A 16,432-nucleotide genomic window follows, 5' to 3' on the forward strand; every position below is an offset into this window, starting at 1 on the left:
AGGCTCCCAGCAAGCTCTCAAGGCCCACAGCAGCATCACCCACTAGAGCCAAAAAGTGGAAGTTACCCAAGTGTGCATGGACGGATGAATATGGAATGTGGTATATACACAGAATGGACTATTACTCAGTCTTAAAAGGGAAATTCTGGCACGTAATATAACACAGATGAGCTTTGAAGACGTTATGCTAAGTTAAATAAACCAGTCGCAGAAGGACAAATAGCATGATTCCACTTCTATGTAACGGTGCTCAGACTAGTTGAATTCAGACACAGAAAGAAAGTGGTGGTTGCCAGGGATTGAGGGGAGAGTGAAATGGGTAGTTCAGTCTTTAAGGGGCAGAGTGTCAGCTTGCAAAGGTAAAAAGGTTCTGGAGATGGATAGGGGAGATGGCTACATAATACTGTAGGTACTCGACACACAACTGACAAAGAGCATAGAAATGGCTAAAATGACTAAGTGCTCATTACGAGTATTCTACCATTTTTGAAAACTTAAAAACTGCTACCACCTTTTAAAAAGAAATCAGCTCTGGCAAAAGGGACTGGGGACACTCTGAGCCATTATCCAGCTCTGCTCCACAGACGAATCTGAAAACCACAAAATTTAGTGAAAGTGATAAAAATGGACCACTGGTGCAGGAACAGTGCTTACAGAAGGTAAAATCACAGGGTGAGACCATTTTAAAACCAGACCGCACTCTTCCACAGTCATGAAACTGCATCTTCATGAACAAAATACCTTTGCTTCCTCTGCCATTTTCTTCTCTTCATCCACCTCTTCTGTCTTTGCTGAATCTTCACTTTGGAGTTTTCTTCTCTTTTGTTTGGGAGCCATGAAGCCTTGGAGAAACTTCTTTATGACACTGGCTTGTAGGGCAATCACACACTCACCAAAATCCTTCAGTTTCTCTAATGAGATCACCTACAGGAAATGATGGAAACACCAGAATGAATGAAAGGCCAAGATGGAAACACCAGAATGAATGAAAGGCCAAGATGCGAGGAGACTATACTCAACTAAATTAAAATCAACGTGGGCCCCAAATGGGTCACATAGCATGAATTTATCTCGGTGCCTCAGTTCAGTGGGTGGTTTATACATTGAAAAGCAACTTATTACTTTCCCTGCCAATAGGACCCACGGGATGCTGAAACTTGCTCCACTCAAGAAGTCATTCATTCACTCAGCAATTGAGTACCTACTATGTACAAACTGCAGTCTCAAGGCAGAGAGAAAATGAGAAGGAAAATAAACATTACCTGACCCACCGGCTTACAAACTATATAAGCCAGGTAAATATGCTTTCCATACTTTTTCACCTAAGCCTCTCATTTACGTCCTGGATAAGGAAATCATTTTGATTCAAAGCATGCGCTTACGTGAACACTACCTTCTCAGTCACACAAAACATGTCAATTAGAGATAGCATTTTAGAACAACAAAGAAATAAAGATGAATGATGGCAACCCGATGTTAGCAAGGTGTGAGCCTGGGTCTGGCACAAAGCAGGCAATGGATAAATATTTGCTAAATAAACAAAAAAGTATATGTTGATTTTGAAACTGGCAAAATCCTTTAGGGTTGAAGAATTCTTTAAAAACATCATTAAGGGGGCGCCTGGGTGGCGCAGTCGGTTAAGCGTCCGACTTCAGCCAGGTCACGATCTCGCGGTCCGTGGGTTCGAGCCCCGCGTCAGGCTCTGGGCTGACGGCTCGGAGTCTGGAGCCTGTTTCCGATTCTGTGTCTCCCTCTCTCTCTGCCCCTCCCCCGTTCATGCTCTGTCTCTCTCTGTCCCAAAAATAAATAAACGTTGAAAAAAAAAAAAAATTTAAAAACATCATTAAGAACAACAAAGACGTTTTAAATCCTTTTTCTCAGGAAATGTGCCACGCATTCATAACCAAATTACAGAGAAAAGGCTGAATGAATAAATAAATAAATAAATAAATAAATAAATAAATGGAGAGAAAGCTGCATATATGTTTTACTAATTCTAATAGTAAAGACACAGAAATATGGAAGTCTGGCTGTAAGACATCTACCCTATCAACTCCTACCGTTATTATGTACCCCAAAGTAATATAAAGACGGAGAACAATGGAATGTATTTGTAAATTAGGAAAAATGGGGAGAAAAGACGCAACTGCTCATAAAAAAATCACACAACTAATACATGTTTAATGCATACGTATAATTTGAAAAGACCCACAAATGTTATTACCTTTGGAGTTATATGGACTTTATCATTTAAAATCAGTAAAAAGCACTTTACAACAACTGGTGGATAGTATTTTCCAATCTTCTCTCAGGCTGTGGTATACTAAACCTACCTCACGTGGAACATGGGGTCTCCTGAACTGGTTCATCCACAGCACGTGACAGTCTTTTGGAGCAGTAAATGACAAGACCGTAAATGGGCCTTGAAATGTATCCATTCACCAGCACCAGTGCTACCCAACATTAAGCAAACCCTTCTGAGCCAATCAGTGACAAGGATGGACAAATGGGAATACACAAACATGTTTCAGACCTTAAAGCATAGGCACCAATTACATGGGAATGTTAAATAACAGATACGTTAAGCAATGTTCCAGAACTGTGACTCCAAAACCAGTTTTCTATTCAACTTCATAGAAAAGAGATTTTTGGAGAGCTTGGCTCAGTTGGTGGAGTGTCTGACTCTTGATCTCGGGGTTGTGGATTCAAGCCCCACAATGGGTGTAGAGATTAAAAATAACATCTTTAAAAAAAAAAAAATAGAAAAACTCTTTTTGAACAAAGGATCTAAGTGTATGATGAGATTTTCCAGATATCAAAGGAAAAATACCACATGTACACAGAGAATTTTTGGTTCCACAGGTCTTTCAGGACAAACCCACATGTGATTTCCAGGGTCATCTGGGGAAGTCAAGAACATCAGGGCACAATTCCGAATTTAGTTTACATAAGTAACAGATTTCATTGGGTGTTTATGTTCTTACCCGAGCTTCAAATTCTGAGGTTTCTTCCACATAACCAAGTCCACCCTTTTGTAACCTTGTTGCAACTTCAATGAGATCACTACGAAGAAAGTTTAAAAGCTCCTGGTTGCCATCACAGGATTTTAGACCCAAATTTGGCTTCCGGGCCAGATGAATAGAATGAATAATGTCCTGGTACCTAGAAAAGTTGGGGTAGGGGGAAGGGGAAATAAAGGAACATTTCAAAACGGTCTATAAATTTCAACGACTTGAATGGCAGGTCTCATTTCTAGAAGACTTACTCAGACTGTTTTTATCTCTCCTGGGTGTTTCTTCAGACCCACGGTTTCTTGCACAAATTCTCAAATTTTTCTTATTCATTTTAAAAACACCCTTCTTTTATTCTGTATTTGATAATCCCAGTATCTGAAGTGAACTGCTTTACCTGGCTCTCATTCACATTTCCTGGTCTGGGTTTTGTTTTGACCTTTTTACCTTGAGTTTCTTGGATTTCTATCTGTGGAAATTCTTTGAGGCCTGGTTTGAAGCTTACGTCTCCACAAAGAATGTGCACTTGCTCATGTCAGCTGCCAGGAATTGCTACCAACCTGAGATAACTTTAAATCACCTGCCTGGAATTCCTTACAACATAGAAAAAAACATGAAACTGAGCAGAGACCCTATAGAAGGACCTTCAAGTTCACTCTCACACTACAGATTAACCTGCTAAAGTCCCAGCAGCAGACTCTCTTCTCTGTTGGCTTCTTACAACAAAATGAAAACTAAAGCTCAAGGTCATCTCCGTTGAGTTAGACTAAGTTTCCATTTCGTTCATTCCAAGCACTTTTCATATTATTTTCCTCTGAATACAACCTTCACTGTATCCCATGGGTTTTCTTACAAATGATTTCCCTTTCCTTGCTTTCTAGAATTCCCTTTTATTTTCTTCTTTGATACGTTATCTAGGAATACATTTAACTTTCAGTTAAGATCCTTTGGTTATCTTTTTTTTTTATTTTATTTTTTTTTTTATATGAAGTTTATTGACAAATTGGTTTCCATACAACACCCAGTGCTCACCTTTGGTTATCTTTAAAGAATTTATTTCTAACTTTATCATAATCTGATCAGAGAATGTATCCTGAAATTACTTTTTAAAAAAAATTTTTTAATGTTTATTTTTGAGACAGGGAGAGGGAGAGACAGAACATGAACGAGTAGGGGCACAGAGAGACGGAGACACAGAATCTGAAGCAGCCTCCAGGCTCTGAGCTGTGAGCACAGTGCCCGATGCTGGGCTTGAACTCACAAACTGTGAGATCATGACCTGAGCCAAAGTCAGACGCTTAACCAACTGAGCCACCCAGGCACCCCTTACATCTGTTGAAATTGCTTTTGTGGCTGAGTATACGATTATCTTTTATAAATGTTGATGGATATAACAAAAAACTTCACTTCTCTGTTTCCAGTTGGCCTGGTATCTATCATTTTGTTTTTAAATTCCTTTTTTACTGAGATAATTGAGTGCACACTCCATATCCTCCATCACTTATTTTCTTGAAAAGAGCATATACATTTTTGTTTTATAAATTTGAACCTCAAATGGTTTGTGATACATTATCCTATCCTTATCCCCTTGGCCACCCAAAGGAAATTCAAATAACCACCAACAAGAGAACAGATAAATTAGATTCACAAAGATTACACAAATTCACAGAATCATATATAGAAAGGAAAATGATGGGAGTTCAGTTATAAAAATCACGGATGGAACCTGAAACTAGTATATTGTATATCAACTATACTTCACTTAAACACAATGATTTTTTAGTATAAGAATGCTAACTAAAAAACATTACATCTCAGGGCGCCTGGGTGGCGCAGTCGGTTAAGCGTCCGACTTCAGCCAGGTCACGATCTCGTGGTCCGGGAGTTCGAGCCCCGCGTCGGGCTCTGGGCTGATGGCTCGGAGCCTGGAGCCTGTTTCCGATTCTGTGTCTCCCTCTCTCTCTGCCCCTCCCCTGTTCATGCTCTGTCTCTCTCTGTCCCAAAAATAAATAAACGTTGAAAAAAAAAAAAAATTTAAAAAACATTACATCTCAAAGACCACATATGCTTGATAGCCTTTAAAAAGTTCAAAATCAGCAAAACAAGATATGTGAGATTTTTTTAATGTTCAACAAAAGAAAAAAGTTTAAGTTTTGTTTTTAATTCCAACTATCAAAAATACTTTACCCAAACAGAAGAAAAGTCACAGAACTATATTCCTTTGTGATTCTATGTATTGACATTTTTCCTTGTCTTTCTTAATTTGCCTGGTCATATCTATATTAAAACACCATGATTCAGAATGCAATTTTAATTAATCTCCACATTAAGTAGGAGACTAAAACTAGTATACTGTACCCACCATCACTCACAAAAGTCTGGAGAACTTGCAATGTACTGAATGGTATTTTCCTTCTCTCTTCAACCAAACCTAAATTAAACCATGAAAGCGTGCACTTGATACTAAAGGCAGCCTTAAGCCAAAACTTTGCCCTGTCTTTGACAGGAACAACGGCTAGAGCAGGACGGACACTAGCAAATCTCAGATGTAGACAGTTTTTGTTTTGAGGGGCTTTTTAAGACAGAATTCACATTAACATTAAACTCACCATTGTAAAGCATACACTTCAGTGGCTTTTATGTTGTGGAACCATCAAAACTACCTAATTCCGAGACTTCCATCACCTCATGAAGAAATCCCACACCTGTGAGCAGTCACTCCCAATTCTCCCCGTCCCCCACCCACTGGAAAGCACCTGTATATTTTCTGTCTCTATGGAGTTGTCTATTCTGAAAGTCTTACACAAATGGAATCCTAAAACATGTGTCTGTTTACCTAGCTTCTTTGACTCCACCGTTTCAGCCACGTTGTAGCATATACCAGTACTTTCTTTTGTCGCTCAATTTACGGCGATGCTACATTTTGTTCATCCGTCAGCTGAAGGACATTTAGGTTGTTTGCATTTTTTGGCTATTTTCAATACTGACAGAATACTTCCGAATGCCAACTGATGTGGCACTGACCTTGCAAAGATGCCTAACCACAATGAGGACCTCAGCTCGCTGCACGGCACACACTAATCAACAAATAACCCTGCCACCCTGTACATACGTTAAAGTTTAAAAGCAGACTTTTCCAAATAAGCAGGAGTCAAGAAAATACCAAGCAACAAGGACATTAAAGGGTTACAGACACTTTTAAAAAATGTATTTTAACAGCTTTTATGAATAAACAAACAAAGATCCTCTAAGATATTTAAATGCTGAAGAGAAGCCGTGAGGAGCAAGATGAAAGTCCTTACCTCTTCTCCAGTCTCTCTTTAAGTTGACTTTCTCTTATTCCCTGAGGGTGAAGGCAGTTTAGCAACTCATCCAGTTCCTTCTGACTATCACATAAAAACCTGCAAGGAGCAAAATAGACCTAGTGACTCTGAAAAACAATCAAATACTAAGAAAGAGATCTACAGAGATCTAGGGTTGTTGGTGGGAGTTGGGAGAGAATTCCAAACTTGCTTACAAGTAGAATAATTTACTATTTCCATGAAGTGTAATGTTAAGTTTACCCTAGAATATTGAAGCCAATGTTTCCTACTAAAATAGACAAATTTTATAAAGTTAATAAGCACAGTTGTCACACACCTTCAAAAGAGTAAACTTATATACAAAACTAAAAGATAAAAGGTCATTAAACCAAAAGGTGGATCAGAGGTGGAACAGTTAATGCAATCACAAAGTGAAAGGGACCCTCTCAAAACCTAGCTCCCTGCCTGAAAGAGAACTGACACAAAAGATTATTACTATGTATACAATATTTTATTCTTTAATTAATAAAGATGAAAATCCTAAATCTATTCCCAGAATTAAAAGCACTGCCAACGTAACCTAAGATCTATTATAGAACATACACAGTTACTTTATAAGGGGGAAATAAAATTCCAAAGCTTAGAAAAAATATATTATAAAAAAAAAAAAAAAGTGTGCTTTTAAAGCAATGAGTTTACATATTCAAGAAATCAAAGTCATACAAAATGATCTTAATAATCACTGGTATCACTATATTAAATATTTTCCTTCTTTTTCTTAATTTATTATCTTGGGAGAGAGTGTGAACATGTGCACACAGGCGTGTGATCAGGGAAGGAGCAGAGAAGGAGGGAGAGAGAATCCCAAGCAGGCTCCACGCTGTCAGTGCAGAGCCTGACGCAGGGCCTGATCTCACCAATCGAACTGTGAGATCATGATCTGAGCCAAAATCAAGTCAGAAGCTCAACCGACTGAGCCACCTAGGTGTCCCTAAAATATTTTAACGTGAAAAAAGAAAAAAATAGAGCAACCAGATAAATGCTCACATTACCATAGATTCTGTCCTTGTTTGGGTATGGTGGTCTCCACAGCAACTTCTGCTGATGGGCCAGGTTGTACGTTCATGCTTACATTTTTGCCTAGGTTTGCTTTCTTACCTAAAAAAAATTAAAACATTTGGTTGAATATAGTAAATCCCCAATTCCTACTTTCAAACCTCAGTGGGACACAGTGCCAAAGCCAACAACTAATAACACAGATGCTGCATATTGAATATAGCCAATGTACAGCAGGTGCTAGTTTCTCTTAAACATCTTATGTACAGCACATCATCTGAGATAATTGCTCTCTATGCAGCTGAACAGCTGCACAGCCCAAGGTTCAGAGTGTGGCAACTTAGAATGGAATGGGAGCACTGAATAACTATCAAACAATTTACTTCTTGTACATCTGTAGTGAAGTAGAGACAACTGAAACATATAAAACCATAAACTTACCCCTGGAGGCTTCAAATGTCAAACATGATTAACTTTTTTGTAAACCAGCTCTTATCTACCATTAGGACATGAATACAGACAGATCTTAAGCCAATGTGAAGCCTGTACTAATACTCTCATGGCTCCTGTCCCTTGCTCCCATTCTGCCCTCTTTACCCTGCGGGCACTTTCCCTGCAATAGAACACATGACCCTGTAGTGTTGAGTCAAGTGACTCTGAAGTGACCTTGCCATGCCTGAATGAGGGAGCATGAAGCAACAACATCCGCCAGGATGCGCTGGAAGTGAAGGGACTAATGTCCATCCTCTCTTGAGAGCTAGAACTACGGAAACCTGATTTCTAAAGACAGCCATTAAGCTTTTGAACATCATAAAATCAGTCTCTCCTCCTGCTAGAAACTCTCCCCCACATCTGAAGACCCGGACTTCACATTTACTGCTCTCAAATACAACTGCCCTCATGTGGGTATTTACAAAGTTTACTAAAACTAGATCTTTCTACTAAGTACTACAATCTAACACTTAATACAATGCGCAATATGAAAATACCTGTGAAACTTTGAGCTATATATTAATTTCTTTAACAATTTTGAGTTTTAAGTTTGGGTTAAGAGTTTCTCTAAAATGAAGGAAAACTGCATTTTACAAAAATCTCTCCAAGAAATATAATGATCTAATATTTGAGAAGTAATTTGCATTAGGTCGTAGAAAGTAGAGCTAGAAGGAAGCTTGCAGATCATTTAACCCAGGGGTTCTCAATTGGGAGCCAGGCTGCCTCCCAGGAGCCATGTGGCAATGTCTAGGGACATATTTGGCTGTCACTATTGCATCTAGTCCACTGAGGCCAGGGATGCTGCTAAATATCCTACAATACACAGGAATAACCCCAACTACAAAGAATTATCTCACCCAAAATGTCAGTAAGGTTGAGAAATCCTGACTTAACCTCACCATTTGGTTTTTTTCGTTAAAAATTTTTTCTTTTAATTTCTTTCTTGAAATATTATACATATTATATATGTAAATGTTGTTATATATAATATATATTCAATATATACCTCAAGAAAAAAAGTGCCCCTCTGTATTTATTTTACAAACTGAATAGACCCGTGTAACTAGAACCCAGATCAAGAAAAAGAACATCAGTATCCCTTTATGACCCTTTCTCCGTCACTTATTTTTAGTTATTTGCTGTTTCCCCTCACTAGAATTTTAGTTAAATGACATTCAGGACCTTATCTGTCGTGTTTGCTATCTTGTAGCAAAACATGAAAAATTGGTTGGCACACACAAGATGCTCTATAAATACTGAATAAATAAGTTTTGGAAGATGTGTAACTGCCTTCTTAGCCCCTTCACCTCAATTCCAGCCATTAAGGTACCTACAAAGAGACTTTTAAGGAACAAAGTTTGAAGACTACTTGTATAAAATCTAATACCCAAATACCCTAATATTCAAGCTCTTTTCACACTATACCTGGAACAAAATTGGTAATCAAATGTTAGTTTCCTTCCTTCTTCCGTGCATTTCACATTCTCCCATCCCACTCAAATACATCTACCTAAGAAGACAATAAAGAATTCTTTCAAATGCAAAAAGTGACAGAGAAAAGACAATCCTTATTAATGACCCTACTCAAGCAGGGTAAAAGAACTAGTAGATATATACATACTTCGGGGACAGTAATCCTCATCAGAAGAGTCCGCACGGTCTTTGCGGTGATTGAATCGGTAGTCGATGCTGTCATGTACCCAGCCTTTTTCAATGAACAATCCTGGAACTTCATCTGAGAAGAGCCAGTATCTATAAATCACAACCATATATTAGTAAGACAATGACAGATTATGAGCATGACTGTTAGTGGAGATGATCACACAATATCACTGAAAATTCAGATAGATACAAATGATAAAGTAAGGCACAGAATACCAACATTTTTGAAATTTGAGATTCACAGCTGTAAATTTTATAACTTCTAATATTTCTGTTTAGGTTCCACACAATGTACACATGCAAAATGTATCGCTATTTTTAATAAACTCTATTTGAATTACATTTCGCAAATCACAATAATTTAAGTTTCATATTTGTAGTATCTTCAAGAACAGGGTCATGTCTTAACTTTGTAACTAGCATGTGGCACAGAAAATATTCAATAAATGTGTGAAGAGCAATTGTTTCTGAAATCCATAAATAGGGAAGCCTGTCTCTTCTTGGTACTGTAGGCAGTTTCATAACTAGGAACAATAGAACAGCTCTAGAAGATAACAAAAATTAAGTTTAGTAACTTACCTGTTATGGTTTCGATCTGTACCAATAGGAGTCCTGCGCATGACCAGCTTTGCCTTGGCAATTCCTTCCTGGAAAGCCTTCTCAGCAGCTGCTTTGTGCTTTCGTATTCGTTCTTCTTCAGCTTCACGTTCTAGTTTCACTGTTACAGATAAAAGAATCAACTAGATTTTTTTCCCTAATAAATTCCATTCATACAAATTAAGTAGAATACAGAGTAGAAAGTATAAAGTCGATTTTCTGTCAAACCTTATTAGTTTCCTTCTCCTGATTCTGATCTGTTATAAGAAATGATGTGCTATAAGGCTGGTTGCCCTATGTCCTTTGAATTCTGATGATACTGCAACCATCGACTCAATGCAAAATCTTTTCTCTTCAAAATGTAACTTCTTACTAATTTTAACAATCAAATTAGATTAATTCTATTAATAATTAAAAATGGAACATTAAAACAGTCCCTAAAGGGAATTAATTGATCCTCAAAATTATGAGAATGAATAAAACCAGAATAGTTATTTTGAAAACATATTTTGATACTGAGGAAGCTGATTATTATTCAGCTTATTAGCCTTGGTGACAAGCAAAAAGAACTGAGAAATCAAGGGCGGGAAGGCAAGCACTTGTGGATAATAATCATCACTGCATACTGAATACCATTCGGGGGTTGGTTATTCAGCAAGTTACTACTGTTACAGATGAAAAAAAGAAGTTTTACTCAATTTATTCCCGATCATTCATCCACCCAGAAATTTCTCTCAACAACAAAAGCAGCTCAGTAATCTTGTCTTTTCAGTTTTTCTATAACTGTCACAAATTTTGAAACAGTAAGTATACAGTGCTGCTATTTACAAGGCCAGAATTTGTAACGCTGATCTTCTAATAATGACAGCCTCTACAGTATGATAAGAATCTGGAAAACACATCAATCTACAGATGTTACTTTAAACAAGACAAATCTCAGTTATTTAAAACCAACATGATACTTGTTACCTTTAACAAAGTTTGCTCTCCTGAATGGAACTATGTTTGCAACAAGGATTACAGTAAATATAAGTACAAAGGTAATGATGAAAACAGTAATGGCTTCATCACAATACAAGTTCTTTCTCCTACGGCCACAAATAAACAAAAAACTCAGGGCAAGTCATAAAAAGAAGACCAAATTTAGTTTCAGAGGCTATAGAACTGAAGGAGACACTGAAAGACCTGAATTCTAATTCAAGTACTGGCCTTGGCAAAATATTAACAGTTTCTGTCCCTTTTCTCTACATCAATTAAGAGTGCCATAAATAAATAAATAAATAAATAAATAAATAAATAAATAAATAAATAAATATCAACTGCCTTTCCTCTGTCCTGTGTTAAGATAAATATAACACACAGAAAGAAACACTTCAAAAACCCAAGAAGAGGGGCGCCTGGGTGGCGGTTTAAGCATCCGACTTTTTTTTTTTAATGCTTATTTTTGAGAGAGAGAGAGAGAGAGAGAGAGAGCGCGCGCGTGCACGTGAATGAGGGAGGGGCAGAGAGAGGGAGACACAGAATCTGAAGCAGGCTCCAGGCTCTGAGCTGTCAGCACAGACAGAGCATGACTTGGGGCTTGAAATCGTGGACCATGAGCTCATGACCTCAGCCAAAGTCGGGACACTTAACCTACCGAGCCACCCAGGCACCTCATGACTCTTGATTTTAGCTCAGATCATTATCTCATGGTTGGTGAGTTCTAGCCCAGCATTGGGCTCCATGCTGACAGTGCTGAGCCTGCTTGGGATTCTCCTTCCCTCTCTGCCCCTCCCTCAATTGCCCAGGCTCTACCTCTCTCAAAATAAATAAACTGAAAAAAAGAAGGGGGTGCGTGGGTAGCTCAGTCAGTTAAGCATCCAACTTCAGCTCAGGTCATGATCTCATGGTTCATTAGTTCAAGCTCCATGTTGGGCTCTGTGCTGACAGCTCAGAGCCTGGAGCCTGGTTTAGATTCTGTGTCTCCCTCTTTCTCTGTCCCTCCCCTGCTCACACTCTGTCTCTCTCAAAAATTAAGTAAACATTTTTTTTTAACTTAAAAAACCATTAAAAAGAAAACTCAAGAAGAAATCATTACATTTCTGGTGAAACACAGCTAAAGTGTGATTACATACATACATATATATATATATATATACACACACACACACACACACACACGTATACATACACGTATATGAGTTATATATATACAATTATTACATATATAATATTATATACATATACACAATGACTATATATATATAACTTTAAAACTGGAAAGTACACACATATAAATGCAATGTGTATATATATACATGTGTGTATATATATATATATATATATGTGTGTATATATATGTAAAAACATTCCAGCGGCCTTACTTAGTATAAACTAAAACCTGTTTTGGGGTTTTTTTTAGGTTTTATTTATTTACTTATTTTGACAGAGCACAAGCAGAGGAAAGGCAGAGAGAAAGGAAGAATCCCAAGCAGAATCTGTGCTGCCAGCACAGAGCCCAATGTGGGGCTCAAACTCACAAAATGTGAGATCATGACCTGAGCTGAAATCAACAATCAGATGCTTAACCGACTGAGCCAGTCAGGAGCCCTTAAAATCTGTTTTAAAAGAAGTATTACATATACATGAAAGAACTACTGAAGTTATTTCTACGTATCTGTCTAATTCTTAGTATCCAACTTTGACAAATAAATGGTTTTTGCCATCTTCATTTCACAAGCTGGAAACTTTCCTAAGGTTGGATACTGTAACAGCGATCAAAATAGCTTAAAAATCAAAAAACCCCAATAAACATAGCAGGTTTACTGTGGGTAACAGCAACTATGAAACTTATTTTGTGTACAACATAAGACTGAGCAAATAAGTACACACTGATATTGATGGATACACTAAGGTTCTCATGATGTTATAAGAAGGGAGATACAAATACAGAATGAGGGATGGCAAACCGGAACCCTTGGGTGTCAAAATTTAGGAATAAATTTAACAAAGTACAAAATGTATACTTTGAAAACTACAAAATATTTGTTGAAAGAAAGTAATGATCTAAATAAAGAAAACATCTGATGTTCATGGATCAGAAGACAAAATATCATTAAGAGAGCAATACTCAAAACTGACCTATCTACAGGGACCTATCTACAGTCAGTTGAGCGTCAGGCTTCAGCTCAGGTCACGATCTCACAGTTCAGGAGTTTGTGTCCTGCATTGGGCTCGCTGCTGTCAGTGCAGAGCCTGCTTCAATCCTCTGCACGCCCCCCCCCGCACCCCCCCCCCCCCGCTCCTTCCCTGCTTGTATTCTCTCTCAAAAATAAAACTTTTAAAAATTTGTTTTTTTAATGTTTATTTCTGAGAGAGAGACAGAGCATGAGTGGGGGACGGGCAGAGAGAGAGGGAGACACAGAATCCGAAGCAGGCTCCAGGCTCAGAGCTGTCAGCCCAGAGCCCGATGCAGGGCTCGAACTCACAAACCGTGAGATCATGACCTGACCCGAAGTCGGTCACTCAACCGACTGAGCCACCCAGGCACCCCAGAAAGAAAACATTTTTTAAAAAAAGGAACTGATAAGGGCACCTGGGTGGCTCGGTTGGTTGAGCGACTTTGGCTCAGGTCATGATCTCTCGGTTTTTGAGTTCGAGCCCCGCATCGGGCCCTGTGCTGACAGCTCGGAGCCTGGAGCCTGCTTCCGATTCTGTCTCCTTCTCTCTCTGCCCCTCCCCCACTTGTGCTCGGTCTCTCTCTCAAAAATAAATGTAAAAAAAAAATTTTTTTAAAGGAAGTGATCTACAGATTCAACACAGTCTCTATCAGAATCCTAGCTGCTTTCTTTGCAGAAATTAACTGATTCTAAAACCACTGTGTAATTATAAGGGACCCAGAACATATAAAACTATCTTGAAAAAGAACAAGTTAGAAAATTCACACTTCTCCAATTCCGAACTTATTACGAAGCAACAAGAATCTAGACAGAACTTATTACAAAGCAACAAGAATCTAGACACCGTGGTACTGGAGCTAAGGACAGACAGATCAATACAACAGAACTGAGAGTCCGGAAATAAAAACAACGTGTCTATACTCAAATGATGTGTTGTTTTTTTTTTTTTTTAAGTTTATTCATTTATTTTGAGAGAGCACAAGCGAGAGCAAGAGTGAGGGAGGGCAGAGAGAATTAGAATCCCAAGCAGGCTCCACACTGTCAGCACAGAGCCAATGTGGAGCTTGAACTCACAAATAGTGAGATCATGAACTGAGCCAAAATCGAGTTGGATGCTGTAGCCAACTGAACCACCAAGGTGCTCCACAGTCAAATGATTTTTGACAAGGGTGTCAAAATCATTCAGTGGGGAAAGAGCAGTCATTTGAATAAATGATATTACAGCCACGTGCAAAAGAATAAGGTTGGGTCCCTACCCTCATACCATATACAAAAATTAACTCAGAATGAACCAAAGACCTAAATGTAAGAGTTAAAGACCTTGGATTTGGCAACAGATTCTTAGATATGACACTAAAACTAAGAACAACCAAAGAAAAAATAGATAAATTGGACTTTCAAACTTAAAATTTGGGCTTCAAAGGATACTATCAAGAAAGTAAAAAGACAACACAAAAGCTGGGTGAAAATATTTGCAGATCATAGATCTGATAAGGGATTTATATCTAGAAAATATAAAGATCTCTTACAATTTTATAATAAAAAAACAACCCAATTTGAAAATGGACAAAAGATTGGAATATTCCTGCAAAGAAACACAAATGACCAAGAGGCACATATGGAGATGCCTGATATCATTAGTCATCAAGGAAACGCATATCAAAACCACAGTGACATACTAATTCACAACCACTAGAATCAAGGAGTCATCTAATAACAAGTGTTGTTGATGCAGAAAAATTAGAATTCTTGTACACTACAGGTACATCTGTATGTAAAATTGTGCAGCCACTTTGGAAAATGTCTAGCAGTTCCCCCAAACAGTTGAGGATAGCGAACATATGACCCAGCAATTCAATTCTGGTATATACCTAAGAGAAATGACAACGTCCACACAAGAACTCATATACCAATGCTTATAGCAGTCTTCATAGTAGCCAAAAGGTGGAAACAAATCAAACATCCATCAACTAATGAATGGATAAACAAAATGTGGTATACCCAAACAATGGAGTATCATTCAGCCATAAAAGAAATGAAAACTGATAACTACCACAACATGGATGAACCTTGACAACATTATGCTGAGTGAAAGAAACCAGACATAAAAGACCATGCATTCATTATAGGATTTCATTTATATATGTCAGAAAAGGCAAGTCTGGATGGACAGGGTGATGATAGCTAAAAAGTATAGGGTTTCTTTCTGCGATGAGTATGTTCTAAAACTATGATGAAAGTTACACATATAAGGGGGAGGGCGTGCCAGGGTGGTTCAGTTGGTTAAGTGTCCGACTCTTGGTTTCAGCTCAGGTCATGATCTCAGTTTGTGAGTTTCAGCCCCACGTCGGGCTCTGTGCTGACAATGCAGAGACTGTTTGGGATTCTCTCTCTCCTCCTCTCTTTGACCCTCCCCTACTCGCACTCTCTCTCAAGATAAACTTTCAAGTTTATTAAAAAAACACTCAGGACACCTGGGTGGCTCAGTCGGTTAAACATCCGACTCAGCTCAGGTCATGATCTCGTGGTTCAGGAGTTCGAGCCCCATGTCCGGCTCTGTGCTGACAGCTCAAAGCCTGGTGCCTGCTTCAGATTCTGTGTCCCCTCTCTCTCTGCCCCTACCCCTCCCCTGCTGGCAATCTGTATCTTTCTCAAAAATAAAAGAAAACATTAATAAAAAAATTTAAATAACACATTAAAAAAACAACTATGAGTTATTCACTTAATGGACAAGTTGTATGGTATGTGAACTATTTAATAAAGCTGTTTACAAAAATGTTCAAGTGTGCCTGGGTGGCTCAGTCGGCTTAGCATCTGACTTTGGCTCAGGTCACGATTTCATGGTTCGTGAGTTCAAGCCCCACAATGGGCTCAGTGCTGTCGGTGCAGAGCCTGCTTCAGTTCCTCTGTTTCCCGCCTCCCTCTACCCCACCCCTGCTCACAAGCATGGGTGCTCTCTCTCTCTCTCTCTCTCAAAATACTGAACATTAAAAAAAATGTTCAGGTTTGACAGAGTTGTCAAAGTCCCAAATTTTTACATTCTTAAACCTTAACAAGGGAAAGATTAATACCAGAGTTGGCAACTGTGCTGAGGGCTTCAAAGACCCTGCCATTCAATTGTTGTAACAATCTTAACAAGCATGTTAAGGGAACT

At 38.4% G+C, this 16,432-nt stretch overlaps 1 protein-coding gene across 3 annotated transcripts in view; it reads right to left on the reverse strand.

Annotated features, from left to right (window-relative positions):
- Window positions 1-16,432, reverse strand: part of BAZ1B (bromodomain adjacent to zinc finger domain 1B) — a 73,866-nt gene that overhangs the window by 16,887 nt on the left and 40,547 nt on the right. For all 3 annotated transcript variants that reach the window (XM_047089138.1, XM_047089139.1, XM_047089137.1), the window contains exons 8-13: window positions 10,103-10,241; window positions 9,483-9,613; window positions 7,366-7,471; window positions 6,314-6,412; window positions 2,985-3,162; window positions 742-924 (exon numbers count right to left, since the gene is read on the reverse strand). In XM_047089138.1, coding sequence (XP_046945094.1) covers window positions 742-924; window positions 2,985-3,162; window positions 6,314-6,412; window positions 7,366-7,471; window positions 9,483-9,613; window positions 10,103-10,241 — 836 coding nt within the window. The remainder of the gene's footprint in view (window positions 1-741; window positions 925-2,984; window positions 3,163-6,313; window positions 6,413-7,365; window positions 7,472-9,482; window positions 9,614-10,102; window positions 10,242-16,432) is intronic.

Source organism: Lynx rufus, unplaced genomic scaffold, assembly GCF_022079265.1.
Source record: "Lynx rufus isolate CCGP_SWC_20201006 ecotype Redwood Valley unplaced genomic scaffold, mLynRuf1.p SCAF_27, whole genome shotgun sequence".
NCBI classification, from domain to species: domain Eukaryota; kingdom Metazoa; phylum Chordata; class Mammalia; order Carnivora; family Felidae; genus Lynx; species Lynx rufus.